Source organism: Filicampus tigris, chromosome 5 (genome assembly GCF_054856515.1).
Source record: "Filicampus tigris isolate MCC_2025a chromosome 5, RoL_Ftig_1.0, whole genome shotgun sequence".
Taxonomy (NCBI): Eukaryota; Metazoa; Chordata; class Actinopteri; order Syngnathiformes; family Syngnathidae; genus Filicampus; species Filicampus tigris.
In genome coordinates, this window is record NC_141221.1 from 3297684 (window position 1) to 3324935 (window position 27252).

At 42.0% G+C, this 27252-nt stretch overlaps 2 protein-coding genes across 9 annotated transcripts; one reads left to right on the forward strand and one right to left on the reverse strand.

Moving 5' to 3' along the window:
• Positions 1-1808: 1808 nt before the first annotated feature.
• ankrd13a (ankyrin repeat domain 13A) lies at positions 1809-10283 on the reverse strand. Its single transcript, XM_086029733.1, has 15 exons — positions 9767-10283; positions 8270-8405; positions 8015-8139; positions 7872-7917; positions 7497-7640; positions 7235-7424; positions 6867-6933; positions 6681-6762; positions 5871-5932; positions 4466-4596; positions 4220-4377; positions 4003-4134; positions 3758-3921; positions 3610-3674; positions 1809-3259 (listed from the first exon to the last, which is right to left on the reverse strand). The coding sequence occupies exons 1-15, from the start codon at positions 9872-9874 to the stop codon at positions 3061-3063; spliced, it is 1809 nt and encodes a 602-aa protein (XP_085885859.1). The 5' UTR covers positions 9875-10283; the 3' UTR covers positions 1809-3060.
• Positions 10284-11039: 756 nt separating this feature from the next.
• Positions 11040-26310, forward strand: git2a (G protein-coupled receptor kinase interacting ArfGAP 2a). Of its 8 annotated transcripts, XM_086029732.1 has the most exons (21): positions 11040-11461; positions 13596-13729; positions 14050-14162; positions 14271-14376; positions 14465-14551; positions 14763-14893; positions 14969-15063; positions 15814-15859; positions 16232-16283; positions 16369-16441; positions 17453-17550; positions 17642-17753; positions 18215-18357; positions 18455-18604; positions 20125-20373; positions 21471-21560; positions 23604-23686; positions 23767-23958; positions 24107-24241; positions 25405-25468; positions 25628-26310. In XM_086029732.1, exons 1-21 carry the CDS (start codon positions 11410-11412, stop codon positions 25838-25840), a joined length of 2418 nt encoding a protein of 805 aa, XP_085885858.1. In that variant the 5' UTR covers positions 11040-11409; the 3' UTR covers positions 25841-26310. The 8 variants fall into 8 exon arrangements, with proteins under 8 accessions (XP_085885858.1, XP_085885849.1, XP_085885850.1 ...); XM_086029723.1 differs by lacking the exon at positions 24107-24241 and having other exon boundaries at positions 11042-11461; XM_086029724.1 differs by lacking the exon at positions 24107-24241 and having other exon boundaries at positions 11042-11461; positions 16235-16283.
• The last annotated feature ends 942 nt before the right edge of the window (positions 26311-27252 follow it).

A 27252-nucleotide genomic window follows, 5' to 3' on the forward strand; every position in this document is an offset into this window, starting at 1 on the left:
TGATGTGGGTTTTTGTGTACAGTCACGCTGGGGAGCGTCCTCGGTGTCTTGCTGCTGCTGATGATCATCATGGCAGTGTGCGTGTACAAGCCTCTACCCAGGCGCTGAGCGTGTCTCCACTCCTCAATCACCGAGACAAAGACTCGAAATCAAACACAACCTAAGGGGCCACTCAATGGTCATCAAATCCACCCGCCAGAGAAAGGTGGGCCTTGGAGTGGCTCTGCCACTTGTCCATTTATTAGGGGCACCTTGATCCCACCTCATGTAATATATAGTACACTGTTTACAAATGATGGTTGTAGAAATTGAGTGCAATCCATACTTGAGTTATGTATGTATCTTTTATTTATTCTGAGTGAAGACTAAATATGATGCTAGATGCACCTCCTTGACCTCACAATGTAAATAAATGTTTTGGGTGTTTTCAATTCTACTTGAGCCAAATGTTGTTCATTAAACCTACACGGTTGAATGAGATCCAATACAAGAATCGTATTTAAAAAAAAAGACTGCACAGTTTGATGCAGTTCTACACCATTGTAAACTAAAAGCACAAGTCTGAATGCAATGTTTTAAAGTGGGAGTTGGCAGTTAAAAAAAAAAAAATTGTCATTTTTGTTTAACCAGTCATTATGACTTGGTAGTAGTACGGGACATGATAAATATTTTATGTGAACAAATCTCCGGCCTTGTCTAGTATCTCTAATTTGGTATACAAGAAACCACCGCACCCAAAGAAAAACAACCAACCAGAAACAGAAGGTGTGACTGACAAGGTTCCAATTATTCCTCACAGGAACGCCCCGGCAGCCTAGCAAAAAATAAAACCACAAACCGTTAACATTTAAGCCCTTAGCATACTGCACTCACACATTGTGACACGTGGGGCACATGCTCACAGAACGTTGACGTTGCCCTGGTGGCCAGTGTGCCCATATTTGGAAGTGCTGACGTAGCAGCCTACCAGGGAGTAAACATGCGGACATTTGCCGATGGTGCATTGCAGCCTGATCACCCTGGAAGGGAGATTCCCCCATCTGTGGCCCCTTCTCAAGGTTTCTCATTTTTTCCCAGATTTTTTTTTATTTGTTTGTTTTGTTTTTAGTTTTTCCTTGTTAAGATCAGGAGATGTCGTTAATATGTTGTCAGCTATGGGCATGCGAAGCCCTTTGAGACTTAACTATGATTAAGGGCTATATAAATACATTTGACTTGACTTTGTTTAGATGAGAAGTAGACCGCAGAACAAGATGTGTCTTTCATTGCTACAAAAGAAAGCTCTGGCTTTTCCCATTTCAAGGATGAGATGAGCTACAGGGGAAAAAAAAGGCAATGGTGCATCCTTTACTAATGGCTCGGTGGGAATTTGGAACTGCTGAGCGCAGTTTGAATAAGGCTGCGTTAGTGTCATAGTCATACACCATTACAAGAGTATGATGAGGTCACAGGTCAGCGCAAGGCGTGGTTGTGGGCCGGCAGTGTGCAACAAATGATTGAACCCACACAAGTCATGCCATCTGTCTTTGATTGGTTGTTTTTTTCCCTCAGATGGTTTGCTTTCTTGTGCGTATATCAAATTAATGATTTTCTCACAGGTCTTATTTATCACATACTATTGTCAAGTCACAATAATTGTTTCATCATATTTAAATGGTTTTTTTTTTTTCAACTTCAACCCAATTTGATAAAGGCATCATCTCTGATACAGCTGAATTTTATTGAAGGAGTCGTGTGAAAAGTGTACCAAAACTTTTCTGAATGTGTCTGCATTCTCAAATTGCATGGAGTCACTGTCTGTCAGAGTATTTATGGAAATAAAGTGCTTTTATTTTAAGAACAGCTGCAGCTCAAATGTTATGTTACAAAGATCTCGGTTGACTGAACCAAAAGTTGGCCTTTTTTTAAACGGTTGGCAAAATGATATAACGTCTCGTTTGTCCATCATGTACCACGGAGGGAAAGATTTGCAGAAAGCGCTCAAGTTAGTGGTTGGTCATATGTAAAATAACTACAGTAGTGGTTATTCAACATCACGGAGGGTACTACTTGATTCCTATCAGATAAGGGGGGGGGGGGAACTTCAAACGTTTTGAGTGGCACAAGCTAAACTTTCCATCGAGCCACAGACAAACTGTCTGTTGGCACATGCTGGAATAACGAATCATTGAATCCTGATATGGCAGACGTGCTTGCACGCACTCACGAGGTTCGCAGTTGTTTGTGGCTACAGGAGGATCAAGGCCGACTACCTTCAGGAATATCAAGACTGCTTGCACAGCTTGCTGTTGCGTTTTTGGAACTGAGGCATTAATGCTGGTATTTGCTCAGGTAGCAAAAAAAGAAGTACAAATTCCACTTAAAACAAAAGAACATTATATATACAGTTGCTGCAGAAACGCTCATTCTCTTGCAGCGTTTTCTTCTTGGCCTTCTGAATAGTACAAGAAACCTGCATGTACTTTTAGTTAGTAGTATGGCAGAGAGATATCGTATATGAAATTACCAGTAGTTTATAAACTTACTTCCAAAGTGAGGGTTGTTAAAACTTGACCCTGAGATTTCCGTTACGCAATGGAAATGGCTTGTAGCGTTAACCCCTTCATGGTCCTCAGCAAAATAAGGCTGTGGGAAGATTTAGATTCCACAAACTATCACCTCAGGGATTTAGGATTAGAGCCATATAAACTGTGCTCTGGCATCTAAGAGTAAAGTAGGAGTTCCAATTTTTGCGGAGTCAGCGTAAGTAGTCATTTTTGATAACATTCGTGGGAGCTGCTGTAAGACGCAGATGATGGGGTTGCCGTTGACAGTACTAAAAGCCCGCGACACCTCAGAGCCCATTGGTCACGCTGGAAGACTCAGCATGTAGATAAGTAATAACATGCATCCTTTTAGCCCAAAACACCCTTTAAAAAGTTGAGATGAGGAAAAGTTTTGCCGGTGCAAGATCAGGCTGGTAAAGGGAAAATCTGCTGTTGCATAGAAGACAGGAAGTGTCAATTGTCACTGAGGTGAGGCGGCCGCTTTCCGATCGACTTTGATTCCCTCGTCTTCCTTCTACTTCTCAGTGAGTGACAGCTGCAAAATTCGCTCCAGCTCCTCATCCTCCTGCTTCCTCAGCCGCTCCTCTCGCTCTTGTGCCCGCGCAGAGAGCTCCATGGCCAAGTGGAGCTCGGAGTCATGGCTCGAGGTGGAGAAGGTGCTTGTGGGGCTGGAGGTGTCGCCATAGTGCACTAGCACCCCCTCTGGGATACTCCTGGAATCACAGAGGCCATGGCGTGTCGGGTGAGATGGAAAGTCTGCATCTGAATCAGAAATGCATGGCCATGCCAGACCACCGGTGTATGTCGCGATTGTTCCGATAATTATCATTTATTTTCTGTAAAAAAAAAAGTACATTATCTTTGTGACAGGAAGGAAACTGAAATGCTCTTCCACTCAATGGCAGAAGGTGCAAATAATCTCCGTATCCACCTGCCAGAATGTACTCTATGAAATGTGTTTGCTTCACCTAGTGTTGGGATTGATCAAATTACAGTCAATGTCTACAATGACATCATGAATATTTTCAGTGGTGGTTATCTATATTATCACGTGAAAAGCTACCTGTCACTCTGGCTGTTGACCATAACGTCAGTGCATTCGCTGTGCGGATCGTTCCCGGTGCCCTCCTGCAGCAACGACAATCCCCGATACAGTGAATAAGGGGGTAGGAAAAATGGAAGCAAATGAGGAACGATCGGTGAGGCCTTACTTGGTCTGAGTTTATGTGGGAATCCAAGAGACTTTGATGGATGGCGTACTGCAAAAACTCCTCATCGTGAGTGGACGCGTGGGCGTGGTGACGGCTGCCCCCTCGCCGGTGGTAGTTGTCGGGTATCGCAAACACCGACGGACACACCCGGAATGTTGGAGGTACTTGATAACACGCGAAAGCCACAGTTGAGGAGCAAAGACAGCGTTTGAAACCGTCGGTTGCGCAGCTGAGTATGTTTCTACCTCTGGCCTCTTCGTCATCTCCGGAGGACGACGGTGTGCCGGCCGGTGATATGTTGGCTTCCTCGTCAGTGCTGCATTTATTAACGTTACCGAAAGTAATCCTGGCATTCAGCACATGAAATAGAGGGATCTCTGCAAAACAGAAGAAATCACATCATTTTGATGCTCACAATTTAAAAAAAAAAAGTGCATTTTCTCATGGTCAATTGGCAATCACCAATTTTGATAGGAAATCCAGGAGGGAACTTCAGCGTGACAAAGTCTCGTAGCCGTGCAAAATGCGAGCTGGTCCGAGCCATGAGGTCAATAATGGGGGTCACCTGCTCCACCAGGGACAGAGGATGCTCTTCGCTCATCCACAGTGTCCCTTTAAACCTGTGTGAGAAGGCAACGCTGCTTGAATGCTGATGCAGACTACAGTTGAAAAGTAGGTTTTGAAGTGGCTTATGGATCGTTGTCTGACTTCTGTGTTCGCACGCTTAGCTCAATCGGTCGACCGATGTCTCTGTTCCCCAAATTGAAATTGGGATTGAAATATTCCTCTGGAGTGATGGCTGTGGGATTTGTGGCAGTTGCATATTCAAGTGTCAGGTCCTGTTAACATTAAGCACACATCGCATCAGCTGGTTTGAAATAAATCCACCTGCCAGACAAAATTAGGTACAAATGCACAATCTATTGACATCCAACATGAACTGTATTCAAATTCACTGCCAAGATAATCTCAGTTTTGCCTGACACTGGCTATGTTTACATGCAGTCAATTAAACTCCGAATATTGGAAGTATATATTTATTTTTTTTAAAAGCCATGTAAACGCACGCAATAACCCAAATATGCCACTATTCGGGTTTTTCAAATTCTGAATATCATGCCTGGGTTACTCCTTTCCTAACCCGAATATGTGCGCATGTATATGCCGATGAGAATTCCCCGATCGCACCGGACAGGCGGACACTCTGTGCATGCTCAACCACAAGGTCTCTTGGTCTTTGTAGTACAGGAAGTGCTTCTAAGCATGGCATCCTCGTCGCAGCGAGCCTAACTTGAGTACATTGATTTCTCTGCGGTGTCTTCACATTATTTTCTGTCTCTATGACAAAAATCACGCAGTGTGTAGACATATATATATATATACGTGTGTACAAGTCCGTATGTCTGGCACGCAACTCGCCGGAAATACACAAGTAGTGGCAAACAATCGTGGTGAAACTCAAGACGCAACGCGGTGGCACACTTTTGGTACGCGGAGGAAACCGACGGCTTTATTCCTGTGGTGTGCGTGACATGAATATGAGTAAACGGCTTTTTCTAAAACGTTTCAGAAATCTGACTTTTGACCTTAACCCGAATTTTGCCTGCATGTACACGTGGCACGGTCAGAGAGGGATCACACTGTGGCGGCAGAATGCACCAAATGATCAATTGAACACACTGCAAACTACAAAAACAGACGTGTTGTTAAAGCAATCAATCTGTGAGTTAGTTTGTGGTATTGCATGAAAGCAATTGACCGATTGCCATGAAACTATGGCGAAAATTCTGATCCTGAAAAGGGTAGAGATTAACGAGTTTCCACTCCCTTTTTGCTGCTTCCGTCACTAAACTACATCAAAATGTCACTTCCAGTCTATTTGTAACGTTTTATGTCATGCTCTTGGAAGCAGGAAGTAGCTCGCTAACCGACAAATGGAGACACATTTCTTTCCCAGTTTTGCTCTTTGTTAGAAGAGTGCCATTCTCATGATCTTTTGGTAACTTTTGAAGTAGCTCTTGGATTGGATCTCCTTGGAATGTGCATGGGTAGCCTGTTGTGGTTGTGAAGTGCATGTAGTCAAAAGTGTTTGATCACAGGATGCGCGCATTACCCCTTGAGCACTTATGTGCTGTTCAACAGTCCCAAGCAGAGACTCCAAAATGTTCCTTTCACCTTTTAGGAGAAAATCCACATTCACGATTGTGCAAAAACAAAGCTTTACACGCACGCTCACACAAACACAAAACACAGTGCTGACATTTATGTATGCCGTTGCATGTCTTAAACGGGACATATTATGGAACATTGACTGTTTCATGTTTGTGTACAAACAGGTGGCTGTCCACTCCAGAGTGCCTGGCCAACCATCAACTGGGAAATTAAACAACAAAGTAAATCGTTAGCTGTCTGCTCATTTGGAAAAATATGTCTGTGAGTCAGCCTTTCTGCACTTATGCACCCACTGTTGCGCAACAGTGGGGCTAATTAACATAATAGCCATATTCTGCACTAAGATTCTCCACCAACGACTTGGCAGCTAGACTGGCTGAAGTTCCAGAGCGAGAGAACAACTTTTGACGGCTGAAGCGCTGCCACGTCAAAAAGCCCAAAAAAGTATGTGTGTTTGACAATGTCATGCGTCACACTGCTACATTTATTGACAAGTCTAAGTGTGTCTTGTGATTAAATTCGGCATCCGCTCTTTTCTTTTCTTATGAAGGGCACTTGTTTGATTGCTCCATGACTTTGCTGGCTCTTTACAAAATTCACAAGGGCTCTTGCTCACAGAGACATTTTCAGACGTGGGCAGCTCACAAAAAGTTTACTTAGTTGTGTAATTTTACACTTTGCATTGAACGCAAGTACTTACAAAGTAAATAAGTCCCCATTTAAGGTAGAAATGCCATTTTCTTCCACCTACTTTTTATCCTGGCTTTCTCCTCATCTGTAAGATGTTCAGTCCTCGTCCTGATGACCACATTCACATTATTCACACCGAAAACCTAAGAAAGCAATGTCAAATGACTGTAGTTAACAGAAATTGTTTGCTTTGAAAGTACACATTCTTTAGTTCTTTTTAATTGATAGAAGGAACATTTATTTGAACCTTTGTTTCAAATCCGTTGACTACTTCGGTTTTGTCTGTCCTCCAGCCCCAAATCCCAGTCTTGTTCCTATCAAAAGACAACCAAAAAGAAAAATATCATTAGAAGGGAAAGTGCACCATGTGCTGTCATTGAACATGCAATGCGGGTGATAAAAAGCTGTAAGTGAAATGATTTCCTGAAACTGAAAGTAAGATTATTCATGAGATTGGATCATGTAAAGCAGCAACATCTCAAAGCTCAAGATCTACCGCTCAAATAATCTGTCAGCGCGGTAAAAATGAAAGAAATCCCATCCAAGTGGAGTTGAGGGCAAGCATAGAATGCAAGCTGTGAAGGAGCCAATAAGTGAACGCAATGAGACCCTTGCCTCTCGAAAGCAATGTCCTTGGTGTCCAAGTAGGTGTTGACAATCGGCGTGGTCAACCTTTTGGCCACCTCTTGCTCCGCTGGCTGCATTGACTCGAGCGTGACATCCTCCATCTCTTGCGAAATGATGAAACGCTCTGTGTCCACCACTTGATCGTCATGGTTCACCTCCATCAACTCTGCGCACGAATCTGCCAAGGTGCACCTTTAGTTACATTTCGATCAGGTAAGGCCACTCTCTTTATTGTGTCATAGACACTCACCGTCTCCTCTGAAAAGGTAGCTCCTTCGCCCTCTGATCCAAGTCATGTTCTCAAAGCCTAAAAGAGTGGCATCCACGCGAAGGCTTGCTCCACTTTTCCAAATGTGACACACATCACTTGGGCAAACCCGGGACACGAGAGGGACTGTGAAGCAACAGTGTATGAAGGAAATCATTTTTTTTAAAATACAAATAAAAAGGAAGTAGAGTCATTTTAATACAGGAGGTATATAATGTAGTTAGTCCAGTATGACCTGAAAAGCCTTTGTGTCAATGTGTATAGTTTTATGTTGCAGTACAACAATGTTTTTACAGCCCAGACAGTCAACGTGCAAAGAAAAACAAAAGACGTGCTCTAATTTCAAACAGAATTTACTCCAGCTGGTGAATTCCCACTTCATTTCCATATAGAAGTCTGGTGACTGTTGATGAAAAACAGAAATAAAGCAACGGGTTTGAGTCGGAAATCAAATGATGGGTTGCTCAAAATAAAGGGGGGAAAAATGTTGTAAGTAAAACCTCTCGGATCTTTGACAAAAGCCCAGGTACTCCTTCCAAAGCAGTGGATGCTTTCAGGTAGTCCCTCCGTTGCAGAACTAACTGAACCATCTCTGGATCTCCCGTGCTGACGGCTTCCTGCAGCACTAGATAGACAGAACAAAGACAAATGTTTACCGGCAGATAAAGAGTTACAACTTGGAGGAAAAGCAAAATAATGTACATCGGTGAGACACACCCAGGAAAGAGCAGTGCACGGCTTGATTAAATGCTGACCTGTCCAATTATTGGCATTTTCTTTCATAACCTGAGCTCCATGTCTCAGGAGGACTCTCACCGACTCCATGTGTCCAAGTGACACAGCCAGGTGCAAAGGTGTCCGACCTCTCGGATCCACAGTCTCAATGTCATTCTGAGGAATTCCAAAAGAAATGCATTTCATAAAATGTTACGAAAAGGGAGCGCGACATAGCTCTTCATCATGACACAATTAACACATTACTGAGTGAATGCATAGCATACTGTACATAATACTTCATAACAACATTAAATGTCTTTGTCAAATTCCATCACAATAAATTTGGAGCTCATTAAATAAGGACAGCTTTTTACCGATTATTTGAGACAACATTTAAGAGTTACTGTTACAAATCAGTTGCGATGGACTGAAGTCACTGCAACAAACTCCTCCACAATAACAAGATGATTTGAGCTCCTTCTGACATTATTTGTATTCGAGAATCATTATTCTACAGAGGATATAAAAAGTCGACAGACCCACACCACTATTCAAATGATAGGATATTGTGATATTTAATAATAAAATAAAAAAAAGATAACAACCTATCAGAGGTCGCACACTGATTTGTACTTGGAACAGGTCATAATTCCACCCACCATTACCAAGGTCCTAGTTCCAGCTAAAAATAACAACTTTGTACTATCTTTGTATACCAGTGATATATAGTGACATGCAGAACAAACAACATTCCTTTCACGAGATGGCAGCTGGTAGAATTAGCCGAGGTAGCCATCTTTTGCTACTCATACAACAACATAGCGTTCTGTTCGATTAAAGGTGCCCAGATTTCACACTGACTGAGACGAGATCACCATTACTTTCAATGTATACCTTTTGTGACATTTTTGTCTGCCGGTGTGACGCAAGACATTTTTTATTTGAATTAAACGTTTTATTTGAAATGAATAGGTACTGGTTGCACTTTTACATATCTATATAAGAACAACACAAAATAATAAGGGAAATTAAAAACAAACACGTAAAGGTGTATACTTGCGCATAAAAGTCTTAAAAACAAATAAATAAATCAATAAATGTACAATATGTGCCTTACTGCATTTAAGAGGTGGATAAAACGGGCATACGTAGTTAGTCTCCATAACAACACATTACAACTGCACACGTTTTCCCTCACTTTAATGTGACAACTATAAGTACATGTAAAAAAAAATGGTGTAAAATGTAATATGTGTTTGTCAACGTCATCAAAATTAATCAGGTGTATATTTGTGACCGGTGACTGTACGTGTTTAATGATATGTAAATGACTAATTTAAGATGGTACTAGTTATAAAATGGAAAGCAGTCAACAGAAAGCGAATTTGGGTACATATTTAACGCCAAACGTGTGGCAGTGCAGGATCTGTCAAACAGGCGGCCTACTATTTCCTCGTAGCAGTTTCCTAGCTTCGTTAAGCGAACAAATGTTATAAATACTTTGCATTTCCGGCTGTACAGTTGCTTTTACTAACCTGCAATAGTGTAATTTGCTGCTCCAGCTTCCTGTAATTATTCTCCCAAACTGAGGAGTGCAGTGGGAACTCCATTCGAATGTCTTCGCTAACATTAGCTGCGGACATCTTCACTCTATGTGGAGCCTTGTAGCAACGTTAGCGAGCTTCTTCTAGACGCGACGACAGTAGCTATGCCCTCTCCCAGCCAACTTCTACGATTATTATCGGTCATGGCGTTGACATTTCTCGAAAAATAAACCAGAGTGGTGGCAGTCTCACTAAACTTAAGCCCAAGCCTTCGCCAAAACAAAAGTTCGAACAAGGAAGTGGCAGGAAGAGTCCATGACAATGGCAGGGGTACCCCAGCTAGTAACGTAGTCGTATTACAACAAAACGTATGTAATTTGAACGCGTCCGAATATATTCAAAAATTGAAATATGTGTTAGTTTCATAGCGCCAGATTGTCATTGCGATAAAGATGAAATAACGTTAAATGTTTTTGTCCACAAAAAAAATCAAATAGTTAGTTCGAGCTGGACACGTCCATTCAACGTAATAAAATGGGGGTGGTCAACATATTTTACAAATGTACGTACGATAAATCGTCACTGAGTGATCACAGTTGCATATAATTATACATAGGGACAATTTATCCATCTCGACTTCACATGTGTGTGTATATATATATATATATATATATATAGATAGATAGATAGATAGATAGATAGATAGATAGATAGATAGATAGATAGATAGATAGATAGATAGATAGATACGATTGTTAACCGTGCTATATTTTTTCTACTTGTTTTCTACATTTATACGCACGTAAGACACCGACTGTGTAAATGATTATTTTTATGATATTTTTTTAACAACAGCTATCACTGCGGTAGCACGTCTGTTACCACGTGATGTCATTCATTTGAGAATGCTTGCCATTTTACGAACAAAATGTAAACGAAACACTGGCACACGAATGCCTCTCAAGTGTGACCTCATTCAACCAGGACATGGACGTGATGCTAGTTAGCAATACCATCGTAAGATTGCTGAAACTGTAGAATCGCCACTAAAATCTACATTTACACCCGCAAAGCAGCGATCAAGTTTTTTTTTATAGTTTTCCCTCCACTATGTATGCCAGGCTACATGCTGCACAAATTACTCAACCAAAACTGAAGAAATACTTTAATTTGCGATGAAACTTGTATTTAATCATGATGTAGGACAAAAAAAGAGCTGTATTTCAAGTATTTTATTTATATGATGAAAAAGATACCTGTAAGACGTAGTTGGGGGTTCACTACTATCTCCTAATCACAGCAGACTGAAGCTCACTGTGGTGTTGCTGCTGTCTGTCTACCACAGACCGCAGCGCGTCCCATTAAGCGGGCGTAGTGTTGTCGAGTAGCCAGGTGCTAAGTCAGCTAACTTTAACACTAGACGCTAGGGAATTGGCATTCAGCGCTGAAGGAGAATGGCGTAATGATGGTTTTCCAAATAGCCTCAATCGGACGTAGCGTCTCGGTGCTTGGGGTTGCTTTTAATTGGCTAGCTTTTAGCTAACGCAGAAGGCACCTCCAGGGAGTCATCAATGATCAGCGTGCAGACTGCCAAGATATTGAGCTAATTTCTGCAAGCATTCCCACCGTTTAGGATGTCCAAACGCACGAGGAACAGCGAGGTGTGTGCAGACTGCTGCGTCCCAGGTAAGTGACATTATAGTCGAACGGTCAGCATTACCCGTTTTCGACACATTGGGACGACGTGTGGTTTCTTGACACTCGGTCCACTAACATCACACCGCGTGCTTCTGGTTCTAATCGGATTATTGGTGCTCAACCCACCTACACTACTGTCTACTTTACTGTTAATGCAATGTATGACACGTTTAGTGTTGTTGACATCCATCCGACCTCCCAGGGGAGGATGCTATTTGACCTCAAGCGGTCAGTTCTTGTACAATTTATGTGCCTGATGTGGCTGTGTTGACATTTTAAGACCACTCAATGTTTGAAAATAATATTACCATGGAACTTTAGGACTCATTTATGGGAATTCATATATTGAATGATTTCATGTTGTCATCCTCTTTTTTTGCATGCTAGACAGTAGATTCCATCCTTTGATTCTAACGTGACTTGTCTGGTTGCAGTTCAATGGGATGAGTCAACTTAATCCGAAGACCATCAAATCTTTGCATTTTCGTTGTGAAAAAAAATATAGCATAGTATTTACAATCAAAGATCTACTGCATATGAAATCCTGACTATTAATACTTTCATTCAGTGTGAAATCCCCTTTCTGTAGTTATGACGTGATGTTTTTCAGCAAGCACAGGAAGCCAAACAGGATGCTGACTGAATTGAACGAGTGTTTTCAATTCAGAAGTCTTTTTCTGAGGGGCAAATGCTGTGCAAAACTATACATTAAAACACAGACAGGAGCACAATTGATTAAAAGAGAAAATACATTGGATTCCTCAAGCTTTAAGAACCCATTTTCGCCACTCATCCTGTCATTCTGGCGTGTTAAGATCTCCACAGCAGCTGGCCTCCATTGCCCCTCCCTTGCAACTGTGACCAGTTGTTGGCTGTGAATATTTTTAGATTTTCAAGATCTGCTATTAAATTTAGCAGCACTTGTTTGAGGAAAGCGTGAAGGAGGCCCACCAGCGGAGAGGTCTTGAAGGACAGTAGTTTTGGTGAGACTCTTCAAACTACAACCAGGCGCCATGAATGTGACTAGTAACCCCCTGCAGCTGTTCTCACTACACTTGAGCTGCTGTCCTAGCCCAGCATCAGCCAATCACATGGCTTACAATTTATTGGCTGTAGCGGAGGGCAGTATGAATATACCGTATTTATTGTTAAACACACTTAGAATTAGAGGACATGTGGTGTGCAGGTCTGACTGGTTGTTTCTTTGTGTAGTGACTCTAGGACCACATTTCAAATCTAACATCCACAGTAGTGTCAATTCCGATCAACAATCAATATCTCATAATTGATCAGTTACATTATATGCCAATCCTTAATGTGATCTATACAGTTTATGTAGAAATCTATATGAAAATTTGGATCTGGATAAAAATAAAGGTTTTTCTCTTCAGTCATTCCTGACCAGGTGTAGTGTGCTAAAATAAATCACTGGCGTGCCACGGGAAATATATAACATCATTATTTATTCATTTCTAATATATCTTTGTTCATCTATCTATGCTAGCCGCTTATTGTGATAGGTATAACAATTAAATGCTCTTCCATTGCAGAAGGTACAATAAAACTTGGTATCCACCTGTTGCCACTTATTTAACAGAAAAAAATGTCACGGCTTTGTGTGCAATTAAACAGACCCAGCTTTCAGAATGATTAAGTAAATTTATGAGTTACTTGAGACATTATATTTAGGTATTCATAACTGTTTGTGCCATTCTTGTTTGGTGGTGTTCTGAAAGATTTTTCTAATGTAAACCGGATACCTTGGCTCAATAAAGGTTGGGCAACACTGCGAAAGATTGTAGCAGTTCACTTACTGATGTTTGCAGGTGATGAATATTTAAACCTTGGCCAAGCCCTCCACTCGCTAAATACCGTTCTAAGAGGCACTTTCTTAGATTGTTGCTGTACATTATTGGTTATTATTACATTCAAAAAGGAGGTTGTTGTAGCTGCTCATTGCTCCCGTATCTGTTAGCTTGGTAAGTGCAGTATGGGATTTCCTTTAAAATTGTAAAGGGAAAAAAAAACAGCCTTTTGTACTCGTTTGTAATGGATGTCTTTATTTTACATCTCGCATAGCAACAGTTAACAGCAAGTAAGTGATCTGTTCCCTTCCCCACAGAACCCCGTTGGGCCTCAGTGAACAGGGGGGTGTTGATTTGTGATGAGTGCTGCAGTGTTCATCGAAGTCTGGGCAGACACAGTTCACAAGTCCGTCACCTGACGCACACTCCGTGGCCTCCTGCACAGCTACAAGTAACTCGCACTCTTACTTTGTTACCTCTTGTTTGGTCTCATTTGAGTCACGTGTAATATGGCAACACACCTTGAGATGATTTCTTTGCTAATTTATGAACTACCATAGTATAAATAATGACTGCGCATTAACAAACGACCTGTCAAAAGTTTGGGCAGTTTGTCATTCAGTGGCATGAGTAGGTGTGTCCAAACTTTTGACTGGTAGTGTGTATACAAGTGTATTGATTTTGGCCTGAATTAGAAAGTGTTACTGCATTCTTCTGAATCACTGATTTTTTTTTTTTTTTTTTCCCATGTTTGTTTTTAACTTCACTTAGATGGTTCAGATGTTGTACAGCAATGGCGCAAATTCAATTTGGGAGCACTCCCTTCTGGACCCGGCATCTGTGATGAGCGGAAAACGCAAGGCCAACCCCCAAGACAAATTGCAGTGAGTTGTTCTTATTTTAAGACAATTAACATTTTCCTTGTATGACGCTCACTCCTTCTTACTTGTCTCTCTCTCTGTGACCTGTTCTATTTCACGTGTTCCTCATAGCCCCAACAAGTCAGAATTCATCAAAGCCAAATATCAAATGTTGGCATTTGTCCACCGCATGCCTTGTCGGGAGGATGACAGCTCAACAGCCAAGGATCTGAGTAAGGTGAGGAAAAGTACTGCTGTTGCTCACAAGGAAAATATAACATCGGTTCATTGTAAATCAAAGTTATTTTTTTTTATCTTTATTCTAGCAACTTCATTCAAGTGTTCGCACTGGAAATCTGGAGACCTGTTTGAGATTGCTCTCTCTGGGAGCTCAAGCAAACTTTTTTCATCCGGTAAGGTTCCTGCCACTTTGTATCTTAACCTTCTGACGGTTCCTAATGAATGATGCCTGAGAATGCGATGCATAATAACCACGTCCCAAAATTATAAAAGCCCCCATTTTGAATCATAAGTCAATTCTTATCCAAATATGAATTAACTTCAATTCCTATTGTATCTGAGTTTTGGTCTCACAGGTTCTCTCTCTCTCTCTCTCTGTTGAAGGAAAAGGGAAACACTCCCTTGCATGTGGCAGCAAAGGCAGGACAAGTCTCTCAGGGTGAGCTGTTAACTGTTTACGGCGCAGATCCTGGCGCTCCTGATAGCAACGGCAAAACTCCCATTGACTATGCGAGGTTAGTCATGTCATTATTCCACTCACCAAGTCATGTCGGTTCCAGTGAGTAGGGTTTTAAAGTGTGTCTCCTTAGGGAGGCGGGCTACCACGAGCTGGCCGAGAGACTGGTGGAGATTCAGTATGAGCTGACAGATCGGTTGGCCTTCTACCTGTGTGGGAGAAAACCAGGTATGCTGCAATTTCAGTGAATTGATAAGGTTCAAATAAAGGTGGGACAAATGATGCATGTAAAGTAAAAAGTAGAAAAAAATGTTGTTGTTTTTTGTGATGATATACGTGGCGCTCCATTTACTGCATACAGTGAAACCATGCTAGATCGAATGCGGAAGTTCTTAGTTCTTTAACTTTAGGGGCATTACAGGGCTACTGTATAAGTTTGGCGTTGGTTTTCTTAAAATGTAGGCATTATTGTCAGTAAGCCTTAAACCTCAATGAGTCATTTAGGGGGGGAAAGCTTGCCAATAGAGGTAGGCATTTTATAAAATTTTGCTTGTACGTCATTCATCAGTCCGCAATCTTTCGTGACGAAATGGGCTTCCGTCATTGACGATGCGGATGCGGTCGGTGATGATTACTTTGACGGATGACAATCTGCTTTGGTCAGTGTTTAATCCGTCATTTTGAAAAAGTGTCCCGTCATTCGTCAAGCCTCAGCAAGACTGATGGAATGCCCAACCTCTGCTATCCAAGAATCATTTGGATTTAGATTAGACTGATCTCAGACACAAGGTATTTCATGAGTTTAAGCAGGAATTCAACACCGAAAGATGCTTTCGGTAAACTCGCTCACCAGTCCAGGTCCAACACTTGCAGTTTTCATTGCTTTTGATCAATGATCTGTCAAACACGTACTGTATGTGAGTTTCCTAGTTTTGACTTTGAGAACTAAGGACACATCATTCTTCTTGTTCCCTTAAGACCATAAAAATGGGCAGCACTTCATCGTTCCTCAAATGGCCGACAGGTAAGCTAGTAACCATTTTCTTTCTGAGTGGTTTTAACTTTACTTGAAATCGCAAAGCGAGGCAGCTGCAGCAGCCTGTAGTTGTCTTCACTTTTGAAGTGGCTTGTTGGGACTCGCCGAAACATCCACTGTCTGTGTCAGAGGAAACCGAGTGTACTGTTGCTACAAATATGTCACACCTAACCTTTTTAGCCTTTATGCTTGTCACAGAACTAGCGTAAATGTTTCTTCATTTCAATGATTTTGTTCGGCCTTTTGTTATGCATTCTGTCGCTGGATTAGGAACATGTAAGTATGATCAAATAGCATGCAGATGAATGTTTGCCCTTTGGTTTCAGCAGCATGTTGATGAAAATTATTATTTCACTGTAGCAGTTTAGATCTATCTGAGCTGGCCAAGGCAGCAAAGAAGAAGCTGCAGTCGGTAAGTTATATTTTAGACAGTATTTTAGTTCCACTTTGTCTCTTTTCTCATTAAAAAAAAATCCAACGTTGTTATTCTTTTGCAGCTAAGTAATCATTTATTTGAGGAGCTGGCCATGGATGTGTATGATGAGGTTGACAGACGAGAGACTGATGCAGGTAAAGGTTTCTGCAGAGCCCGTTTTTCACAAGAATGTAGTAGGATTTTGTACTAGAAGTATTGCACTGTTATATGTATAAAATACTGCTGTCAATCGATTAAAATATTTAATCGTAGTTAATCACATTTTTTCATAGTTAACTTGTAGTTAATCGCACATTTTGTTTATTGTAAAAAAAAAAAAAAAAAAAAAAAATTCTTGATTTTTCTGTCCCATTATTTTACTGAATTTTAATACCCTTAACATGAATAAGAGGATTGATTTTCTTATGCAAATGCTTTAATTAAAACAAAGTCAACCCAAACATATTTTTTAAGAATATGCTCCATGCAAGCTCACTACTTGAAACAAGGCATTCGGATAAATATTGCATTTGTGGAATGAGAGTTAATCCACGAGTTTTTAGCCACCACTGGAGGCGGCCATTTTGTCACGTCTTTTGACTGAAAATGATATCACAGTTGCTCAGGGCTCAGGTCACGACCAATTCCGGCAGGGGATCCTCAGCCTTGTGTCAGCCGAGCAATTCATCCTCATCGTCAATATTTTGAAGCAGATGTAACGCCTCCTCTATGCTAAATATATATATTTTTTGATATACATGTATGGATCGTGGTGACCAGCAGCCTTGATCAATGCGGCCGCAGGTTGCTATGGAAACCTTAATCACACGATAAAAAAATTGACGGCGTCAAAAGGGGGTTGGATTAATGCCGAAAATAAAATATAAATTTTCTTCTTGTCTTTCGGGCAGAAAGCCTGCGAAAATTGCAGAGTGTTGTGAAGATTGCTGCGAGTGTATCGCTGTGGGGTTGAAAGCTTACACAGGCGCTGGGGGAAATAAGCCCAGCTGTGCGGAATATCTTGTCTCACTTCATTAACGTGTCCTACTTAATTAACGCGGAAAGGGGTTCTGCACTGACTACTTTTCTGAAATGTGTTTCTATGCACACTGATGTTTACAATAAAACCACGCTGAATTGATTTGATTTGTCACACACTCTTGAAGTGTGGTTAGCAACACAGAATCACAGTGCCCTCGTGACAGAGACAACTGTGGTGCCTTTCCTTCCTGTCAATCCGGAGTATTCATCCACAAGAAACCAGGCAAGTTAGCGTCCCAAAATGCTTTCTTTCCCGCTTCCCATACTAACCACATAATGATGAGTTTTTTTTTTCGTTTTGTTTTTCCTGTTAGGGGCGCCAGAAACTTGCTAGATTCAATGCACACGAATTTGCAACTCTTGTTATTGACATACTAAGTGATGCAAAGCGGAGACAACAAGGGAATTCAGCAGCCAGCCCCAAAGGTGAAACTCCGTCGATTTCCTCCAAGTACTAAATTATTTGGACTGTTTCGGAATTATGACGGGGTACAAAAAACAACTGTCTGTACTGTACCACCAGCCACAGAGCTGAATTCCATTTTATTTGTCGACAGAAAATCATCACTTCCATGTAAGGATCAGGAACACAAAAACGGTCTCAAAATAAATCTTGTCCTCTTGTAATCAAAAGCCAAGTGCCAAAAAGACACTATCCAAAATGCTGTATGTACTACATTGTTATTTACTGAGTCACATTCCTTTTTCTTTGTTGAATGCATTGCAAGGTTACACTGTGTCATGCTGCAATGACGTCACACTATTTACCCAGTTCGTTTTTTTTACAAGCTCGCACCACCTGGCGTACGCACAAGCCAGATCTGGGATTAGCAAAGCTTTTTTTTTTTTTGGAAGTTTGACACCAAAATTGTGCCTTTTAATCGCAGACAATGTGGAACTCATCCTGAAGAACATGTCTGGCAGGCCGGGCAGCGACAGCCAAGATAATGACCAGCCCGACTACGATAGCGTGGCGTCCGACGAGGATACGGACCAAGAGCTCCCATCGAGTAAAGGAGACAGGACAAAGGTGACGTGCTTCTACTTTCTCACAGTGAAACCATAAACATTCCTATGACATAGCCTTGTGCAGCCTCCCGACAATGGATGTGTTTTCTGCTCGACAGAGCCTGGACTCTGACCTCTCCGATAGCCCGATCACCATGCAGGAGTACCTTGAGGTGAAAAATGCTCTCTCGGCCTCCGAGGCCAAAATTCAGCATCTCCTGAAAGCCAACAACAACCTGAGCGATGAGCTGCGACTGATGCAGAAAAAGGTATCCGCCGGGCTCCGACAATACGATCACTAACAGTCCCCGAGGGCCAGGACCGAGTCAGGGTGGGGATTGGTGTGGGGGGCCACAGCGGCCCAGCCTGCGCCTTGTAATTAGGCCGCTCGTGACAACGTGAACAGGAAGGCTGCTGTGACACCCTACTGCTCCACCCTCCCTCTTTTCGTCGGCCAGCATGCTCACTTGTAGTCATCTGAAGACGAGGAAATCACTCCCGGTTCATTTCGCAATTGACAAATCGTTATTGTTTAAGAATGTTGTCAAGTTACTAACAAGAATGTTTTCAAATGCACGTGTGTTTGTTTTCATTCGTGACATAGGTGATAATGACTAACTTGATTTGTATGTGTGTGCCTTGCTTCATCACGTAATTGTGTTGCTCTCAGTCATGTTTTTGAGCATTTAGCACATGTGGATATATTGTTGATTTGTTTTCCTGACGGTTCTTCGAAAATGTAGACGCTGTATCATTTTTAGCGTAAATCAAGCATTGGTGAGTTTATTTCAGTTTATTTTTGCAGGAGTGTTTTGAAAATGATCCATTTGGGCCCTAGATTTGACTTTGTGGAAAAAAGTGATTTTGATTAGTTTTTATCTGGCAGAGGTTCTTCTGATTTGTCCAGTAAATATAGTACAGCATAGTCAGTATTATTTCAGTCTCCTCTAAAAAAAATTTGATCTGTCAAACACGTACACGATAGTGTTGGGGTCCTCGTACAATATGCCGAATAGATTTTTCTTTCCAGTGTTCAACGTCAATCCATATCCAGTTCAGTGTGAATATAGCGATGCACTACAGTATTATCTATAACATCAATGCCAACAAAACCTCTTTCTTTAGTCAATTCCTAAATCTCCATTGCTGCTAACGCTTGATCTGTAACGGCACCTCTGATCCCACTTCCACCTGTGTCACCTAGCTGCGCAATCAGCCCTTTGCTTGCTTATCGCTGGCTTTTTCGATGTAAACTTAGAAAAGACGATCCTCCTGTGACTTTAAAGCAGAAGTCAACCCAAACATGTTTTATTTTTCCCCCCAAATATGTTCTATGCACGCCTAATAGTTGAAAAAGGACATTCTGATTAATATTGCGTTTATGGAATACGGCAAAATCCACCCGTTTTTAGCCATCTCAGGGGGCGGCCATTTTGTCACTTCTGTTGACTGACAGATGACATTGAAGCTGCACAGGTAACGACCAATCACAGCGCACCTGTTTTCTGAAACTGAGCCATGATCGGTCGTTATCTGAGCCCTGAGCAACTTCGATGCCGTCGACAGAAGTGACAAAATGGCCGCCGCCTGAGCTAGCTAAAAACGGATTTCTCATATTCCACAAACGCAATATTAATCAGAATGCCGTGTTGAGACTAGTGGGCCCGCGTAGCGCATATCCTGGGGAAGAAAAAAAAAAAAGTTTGGGTTGACCTCCACTTTAAGTGGATGAAGGCTTGCTTTGCTGAGGGCACCTCTTAGTGTGTTGCTGACCGTCCGTCTCTTCCAGCTGCAATCTCTGCAAAGTGAGAACACCTCTCTTAGGCGGCAGTTCACAGCCAATATCTATCAGATCCCCAGCACCTCAGACTATCCCGACCCCTCCACTCCTTCAGCCCTGAAACGCCGGCAGTCAGCTCGGGCAAGTCGGCCCATGTCTATGTACGAGACCGGCTCGGGCCTGAAGCCTTATCTCCCTAAGGGGGAAAGTCCTTACCCAGAAGAGGCTATCCCCACCCTGCATCCCTTCTCACCTCATGTAAGTAAGACCTGTTCCCTGCATTCCTTCGCCTTTTCCTCCCCACTGGCCCAATTTCACCCCTCAGTGTCTTCCATTCCCATTTCCTTTCCTTTTCTTGTGGGCATCTCTAAAATCACAATCACATCCTCTCACACCTCATCGTGTCCGGTTCTGATAGGGCTGCAAGGCCATCATCGACATACATCTGTTATTTACTGGTGTGCCTCTTGTCTTTTTTTCAGACATTCAATTATTTGTACTTGCTTGCAGATGGTGTTATCGTGAATTAATTTTCAGTTTTGTACTGTCTTTTATGTTGATGAAGCATTAAAACAACCATACAAAGACTGTGTTTTTGTACTGCATGACAAACTCATGAACTCATCTGCTTTTCTTCCCGTTTGGTTCAAATGAAGATGCTTTCTCTTACTGAGGTGATCTCAAAACTTTAAAGCGGAAGTCAACCCAAACATATTTTTTTCAAGAATATGTTCGCAGCAGGCCCACTCGTTGAAAGACGGGGGGGCCATTTTGTCTGTCGCCTGAAAATGACGTCACAACTGCTCACAATGACCAATCACGGCTCAGATTCAGAAAACAGGTCGGCCGTGATTGGTCGTTGTGAGCAGTTGTGACGTCATTTTCAGTAGACAGAAGACAAAATGGCCGCCCCCGGAGATGGCTAAAAACGAGTGCATTTTGCTGCTTAATTTATATTCCACAAACTAAAAATTAATCACAATGCCGTGTTTCAACTAGTGGGCCTGCTCGGAATATATTCTTGAAAAAAAAATGTTTGCGTTGATTTCCACTTTAAGGCAACGTGTGCTCAATAACAGGTTAAAGCTCACTATATATATATATATATATATATATATATATATATATATATATATATATATATATATATATATATATATATTAATTCAAACAGCTTGACGTGTTATCGATCAACGTTTTTTTTTTATTTACTTAAATATATTTCTTTAAATTACACCTCTAAATGAGTCAAGTCCTTTTGAGTGGTTTGATTAGAAATAATTCACAGATTTTTAGCTTTTACAAATTAACAAGATCTTTGTCTCTCCAAAATGTGATTTGGACCACGTCTTTAGAAGGAAAAGGGCTCTTTTGTGACCACCTCTTCATCCCTCCCCTCATTTCCGTCCACCCTGTCCTGGTCCAAGGATGAAAGTAATCTAAAGGTTAAGTACTTCCTCATGCGGGGCTCACCTTGTGGGACGCAGCAAGTCCACTGGGTGCTTTCATCACCTTCCTTCTGCCTCACTCTTTTATCGATCTCTGCTCCCTGCCTGCCAATCTGCATGAACCGCCTCATCATCAAACACCCCGCCTTCATCAGCGTCACTCTCACTGGCTGGCTAAACAAATGGTCAAGGAAACAACATTTTCGTTTTGAATAGAGTTGATTCCAGAAAACAATGTCACTAGTGACAAAGGTTTCTTTCTTTAATTTGTAGAAGCTGTTGTATACACTCACGTGCCACAAAATTAGGCAAACACACACCATTGAGAACTGAAATGTTTATTTTTACCCAAATATATACATTTAAAAAAAAAAACACTGTGACTCTACACTGCAAACGATAACAATAATTACAGTATACAGTATTGTCACATGATTACCTGTGCGATGTAAAAAATAAAAAAAAAATAAAAAGCGTGATTCAAAACTCAAATCAGATTTTAAGTTTGGCAGTTTAACATTTTCAACAGATAAATAAGAGTTTACAGAATTAATTGTCCACAACTTAAAAGAGGGAAGTCAACCCAAAACTTTTCTTTACAATATCTTCAATGCAGCCCCACTAGTCTAAACACAGCATTCTGCTTGATTAATATCGTGTTTGTGGAATATGAGTTAAGCAGTAAAATCCGTCTTGTTTTTGTCCATCTCAGGAGGCGGCCATTTTGTCTCCTACTGTCGACTGAAAATGACATCACAGTTGCTCAGGGCTCAGGTAACAACCAATCGCGGCTCACCTGCTTTCTGAAGCATCATCGAAGAGTCGTGATTGGTCGTTACCTGAGCCCTGAGCAACTGTGATGTCATTTTCAGTCGACAGCAAGTGACAAAATGGCCGCCCCCCGAGATGGCCCAAAATGGATGGATTTGACTGTTTAATTCATCATGCATTGTTGTGCTAACGTTGTTGCCATGAATATGAATAATTTATGTTTTAAAGGTGTTTCAAGTAAATAAAATTTCAGTTTTAGCCCAAAAAAAATACAAGTTGTCTTTTTTAGAGTGTATGACAGCGTCCATCAAAACTGAAAAATAGAAGATAATCACTTTGCAATAATATCACCCTTATGAAGATAGATGAATGGTTAATTTAAATAATACTGTTTGCTTCAGTGCAAAGTAATGGTGCTGCTGTCTCCAAAAAATGCATAACCACTTTTCTCAGTAAACCAGCAACAATCCGTGGTAACGAAGTGATGATCCAGGAGTTTGTGGCTTCTGTCTAAACATATCTGGTATAATTTCATATTCTGTCATGAGCGGCGAGCAGCGTTTGTGCTGCATGTGCATTCGTACTACAAAATCTGTGAAAATGTACCAGATATTGTCCATGAGGTTTGATTGTCTCTGTTCATTTTCCCGTTTTGTTTTGATGGTTATTTTTTGAAGCCATCTGGACTTTCTCATCCTCGTCATGAGCTCTCTTCACAGTCCGCCCCTCACTCGAAGAACAAGCCTTTGTTTCACTGTGCTAATGTCATCTCTTGTGATCATTGCCGTCTCCCGACGAGGCTTTCAGTCTTATTTCTTCTGGCAAAGTGCAAACCTAATTGCTTAAAGATGCGGTAATTCCATACCCCCCCCCCCACGCCCCCAAATGATGTTGTTTTTTTTTTTTAAATCGTTTTCCGTTGGTGTCAGCGATTGTAATTACGTTACGCAGACTAAACAATCTAACTCTACTAACGATAATCGGTGAAATGGCTTTAACATTGTGCACTCTTGCTTCACAGCTTTATTAGCTTAATTTTCAGACGTCTTCTGCAATAACTTGTACTTGTTTTTATGACGGTTGTGATTTGAGCACACACTTGCTGGCAGCAATATAAATAGTTAATTACCGTTGTTTTTTTTGTTGTTGTTGTTTTTTTTTAATTCCTCAGTGGGGCGAGTGCGTTGCAGCCCTCAACTTGTATTTTCACCACAGATGTTTCTGGTTTATATTCCCGATGACGTGAGCCGTCAATCGCTTCCCCTGCAGGCCTCTAAGTTGGAGAAGCAGAGCAGCATGCCTGAAAGTGACTACGACAATACATTCAACGACTCTGAGGTGGACGATTCAGGGTAAGAACCGTGAGCTCACACGGTTTTGCCTCCGTGAAATAAGTTTGCCGCAAGCGGGTAAAGCTGTGCTCCCGCTGCAGTTTGTGCAGGAGAGGGAGGCTGAGGAGCAGTGGCCGGCTGGCGGAGGGCAGCTCCATCCCTGAGCTGGATGACGGCGAGGTGGAGTCGGACCCGACACTTCCCAGCACCGAGGACGTCATCCGCAAAACCGAGCAGATCACCAAGAATATTCAGGAGCTCCTGCGAGCGGCTCAGGATAACAAACACGAGAGGTCAGACAGATCCGGCGGGCTCATGAAATGTCCGCGCCGTTTCATTTGAAACCTCTCGCGTTATTCTGTTGCGTTCCGTGTTCTTGACTTGTCTGGCATCTTCACTCCCCTCCTCGCACTCGGTGTCCTCGGGCCTCATGCCTGTCAGCAGGCCGTGCGAGCGCGAAGGCGTGCGCCGCCTCAGGCACAGTTTGGGATGTTTCAGCACTCTGGTGCCCTGGGCTGAGAAGCCCCCCAGCCCTCTTCATCCACTCAGCCTGCGATCCCCCGACCCCTCCTCCTGGTACTCTGGCCTCTGTCCCTGCCTCCCAGGCACAGTTTGATCTTCCTCCGCCTCCACCCTTTCTCCACTCTCTCACCCACTAATGAATCAGTCGCCACAAACAATATTTCTTACCATCTGCCACTACGTGGCTCTGATTTATTCACGGTTAGGTTTGCGTCAGCATGGGTTTGTCCATGTGTGTGTTTGTACGATTATCCCTAACATAGCATCTTTGTATTTTACACTTACTTGTGTCTTTCCAAAAGGCCTTTTAACTTTGTAGGTCAAATGTAAGACAAATCTAAGATGGAATGTTAAATTGCGACTACAAAATTCTGACTCCGATAGTTGATATTTTCGGAATTTCTGAAGCGACATTAAAGGTCACCTTGATAGTAGTCAGGCTGCAAAAATGTCCACGGTTTGTGTCTATCTGTCGTGGGATTTGAAGCGCGATGCTCTGATCCAATGGCGAAGAAGTCCTTAGTGACTAAGCTACCATTTGCCCGTTTAGCTGGAAAAATGGCATGGAAAACCCATTTTACATGTTCAGATGATAATGCAGGTGCATCTCAATAAGAATATCCAAGAAAGGTTTGGTTCAAAAAGGGAATCTCGTACGGAGGAAAATATTTTGCACAAGGCTGTTTCTTAACTGTAAAAGAATTTTTGATTGTTTCCTACGTAAAAATGCACATTTTTTGAGATGGTAAATTTGGGGTCTTGGCTAGCTGTAACTCAATCACAAAATGGTTTAAAATAAAATCATGAAATATTCACTCTGTATGGCATGAATCTCTAGGATATATGCACTTTATTTTTCGAATTAAACAACATTTTCCACGATATTCTAATTTGTTGAGATGCACCTTAAGTCAAAGCTCAGTGGAGTTAGTCTTGGATATTGTTTTTTATTGTTGTTTCTCTTAACATCTTTTGCGATGGCAGTGGAACTTTCTAATGACAAATGTAATCCAGCATTGTGTTTTTGTTTTTTTTGTAGCAGAATGTCTTGGCAACAGGCTTGAACTTAACTCAGAAAAAAAAGTGTGCTGTATTGTTTGAAATGTTGAGCATGGGTTTTTAGTAATTGGACTTTTCAACTGCACTGTGTTGTGAATTTATTCTACTGTTTTTAAAATGACTCCACCTTCATAATTCATCGTTTTGATCTCCCACAGCTTCATACCCTGCTCAGAAAGAATCCACGTGGCTGTAACAGAAATGGCTGCACTCTTTCCAAAGGTAAGACAACTGGTAAATCTGGGGGCAAACTGCCGTCGGTTTCTGTCAATTGGAGAGCGGGAACGCATGATGTCCGATGATGGACGAGAACAGGCTAGAAAACAATGACGTCTGTACCCTTAACTCACATTTTTCACATTTCACATTCACTCTTCGCAGAGGCCGCGCTCCGAGACTGTGAGAAGCTCCCTGCGTTTGTTGACTTCCAGTGCGTGCAGGCTTCAGAGCGAATGCAGGAAGGCGGTGCCTCCAGAAGGCTGCCCAGGACCGGACATGCAGCTTGTCACCCAGCAGGTCATCCAATGTGCTTATGATATTGCCAAAGCAGCCAAGCAGCTTGTCACCATCACCACTAAGGAGAACACCAACTGAAAGCACTGACAGGGCTGCTGCACCACATGCATCTCAGTCCTTGTTTTTGTTTTTTGTTTCTTTTCCAATCTTGTTTTATTTTCATCTTTGTGGTATATGCATGCCTTCGTTTTTTTTTTTTAATTATTTTTTGGGACAATTTGTTGCAGATGGGACTCTTTACCAACTCTGGGCTTTACAACAAATGCTGTACCTGTAATAGCACAATTTAACTCAAGGTAGGTTAATAAATGTTACGCAAGTCCCCTTCCAAAATCCAATAGGATGAAGCACAGTACTAGGAAATCCATCCAATACCACATTAAGCTTCCCTTCATTAAGTGGCATATTCTTCCATGTGCTTAAAGCGGAAGTCAACACACACATATATTTTTTTCAAGAATATGTTCCCAGCAGGCCCACGAGTTGAAACAAGGCATTCTGATTAATTTTGCGTTGATGGAATATAAGTTAACCGGCAAATTGCACTTGTTTATAGCCATGTCTGGGGGCGGCCATTTTGTCTTCTGTCAACTGAAAATGACATCACAACTGCTCACAACGACCAATGACGGCTGACCTGTTTTCTGCGTCTGAGCCGTGATTGGTTGTTGTGAGCAGTTGTGATGTCATTTTCGTCGACAGAAGACAAAATGGCCGCCCCCAGACATGGCATTATCTATAACGCTTCTCCTCACAAGGGTCGCGGGCGTGCTGGGGCCTATCCCAGCTGTCTTCGGGCAGTGGGCGGGGTCACCCTTAATTGGTTGCCAGCCAATCGCAGGGCACACAGAGACAAACAAACATCCGCGCTCACAATCACACCTAGGGGAAATTTAGAGTGTCCAGTCAACCTACCATGCATGTTTTTGGAATGTGAGAGGAAACCGGAGTACCCAGAGAAAACCCACGCAGGCACGGGGAGAACATGCAAACTCCACACAGGAAGGCCGCAGCCGGGATCGAACCCACGAACTCTGAACTGTAAGGCGGACGCGCTAACCAGTCGACCACCAACACTTATTCCACAAACGCAATGTTTATCAGAATGCCCTGTTTCAACTAGTGGGCTTGCATAGAACATATTCTTGAAAAAAAAAATGTTTTTGTTGCCTTCCACTTTAAGTCAGAAAAGGTTATGACACTGCACACTTTTTTGGCTGTGCTATTGACTGACACATAGGGGGACGGGGGCTGAGAAAATAATTGGTTTGTTTTAGAATTTCAAATAAAATGCTGGAGGAGCTTAACTGTGGCTATGCAAATTTGTGAGGGGGCTATAGCCACCACACACCCCCTCCCCCATCCGCTGCGTAGTGCCATCCCCCGCGACGATCAGTATAACGTCCAAACCCGCGCCACTAGTGGAACATATTTGCAAATGGATCTGTATGGAATTCACATCTCATGAAAACTCCACGATGCGGAAATTA

Excerpts from the sequence above, each read along its gene's own strand:
- ankrd13a (XM_086029733.1), bottom strand. The coding sequence starts at position 9,874 with ATGTCCGCAGCTAATGTTAGCGAAGACATTCGAATGGAGTTCCCACTG. Across the intron at positions 7,918-8,014 it reads TTTTGTCAAAGATCCGAGAG|TCACCAGACTTCTATATGGA; the intron begins GTTTTACTTACA and ends TTTCATCAACAG. Across the intron at positions 4,135-4,219 it reads TGGATTTCCTATCAAAATTG|AGATCCCTCTATTTCATGTG; the intron begins GTGATTGCCAAT and ends TCTGTTTTGCAG.
- git2a (XM_086029732.1), top strand. The coding sequence starts at position 11,410 with ATGTCCAAACGCACGAGGAACAGCGAGGTGTGTGCAGACTGCTGCGTC. Across the intron at positions 13,730-14,049 it reads GGCCTCCTGCACAGCTACAA|ATGGTTCAGATGTTGTACAG; the intron begins GTAACTCGCACT and ends AACTTCACTTAG. Across the intron at positions 15,064-15,813 it reads CCTGTGTGGGAGAAAACCAG|ACCATAAAAATGGGCAGCAC; the intron begins GTATGCTGCAAT and ends TGTTCCCTTAAG.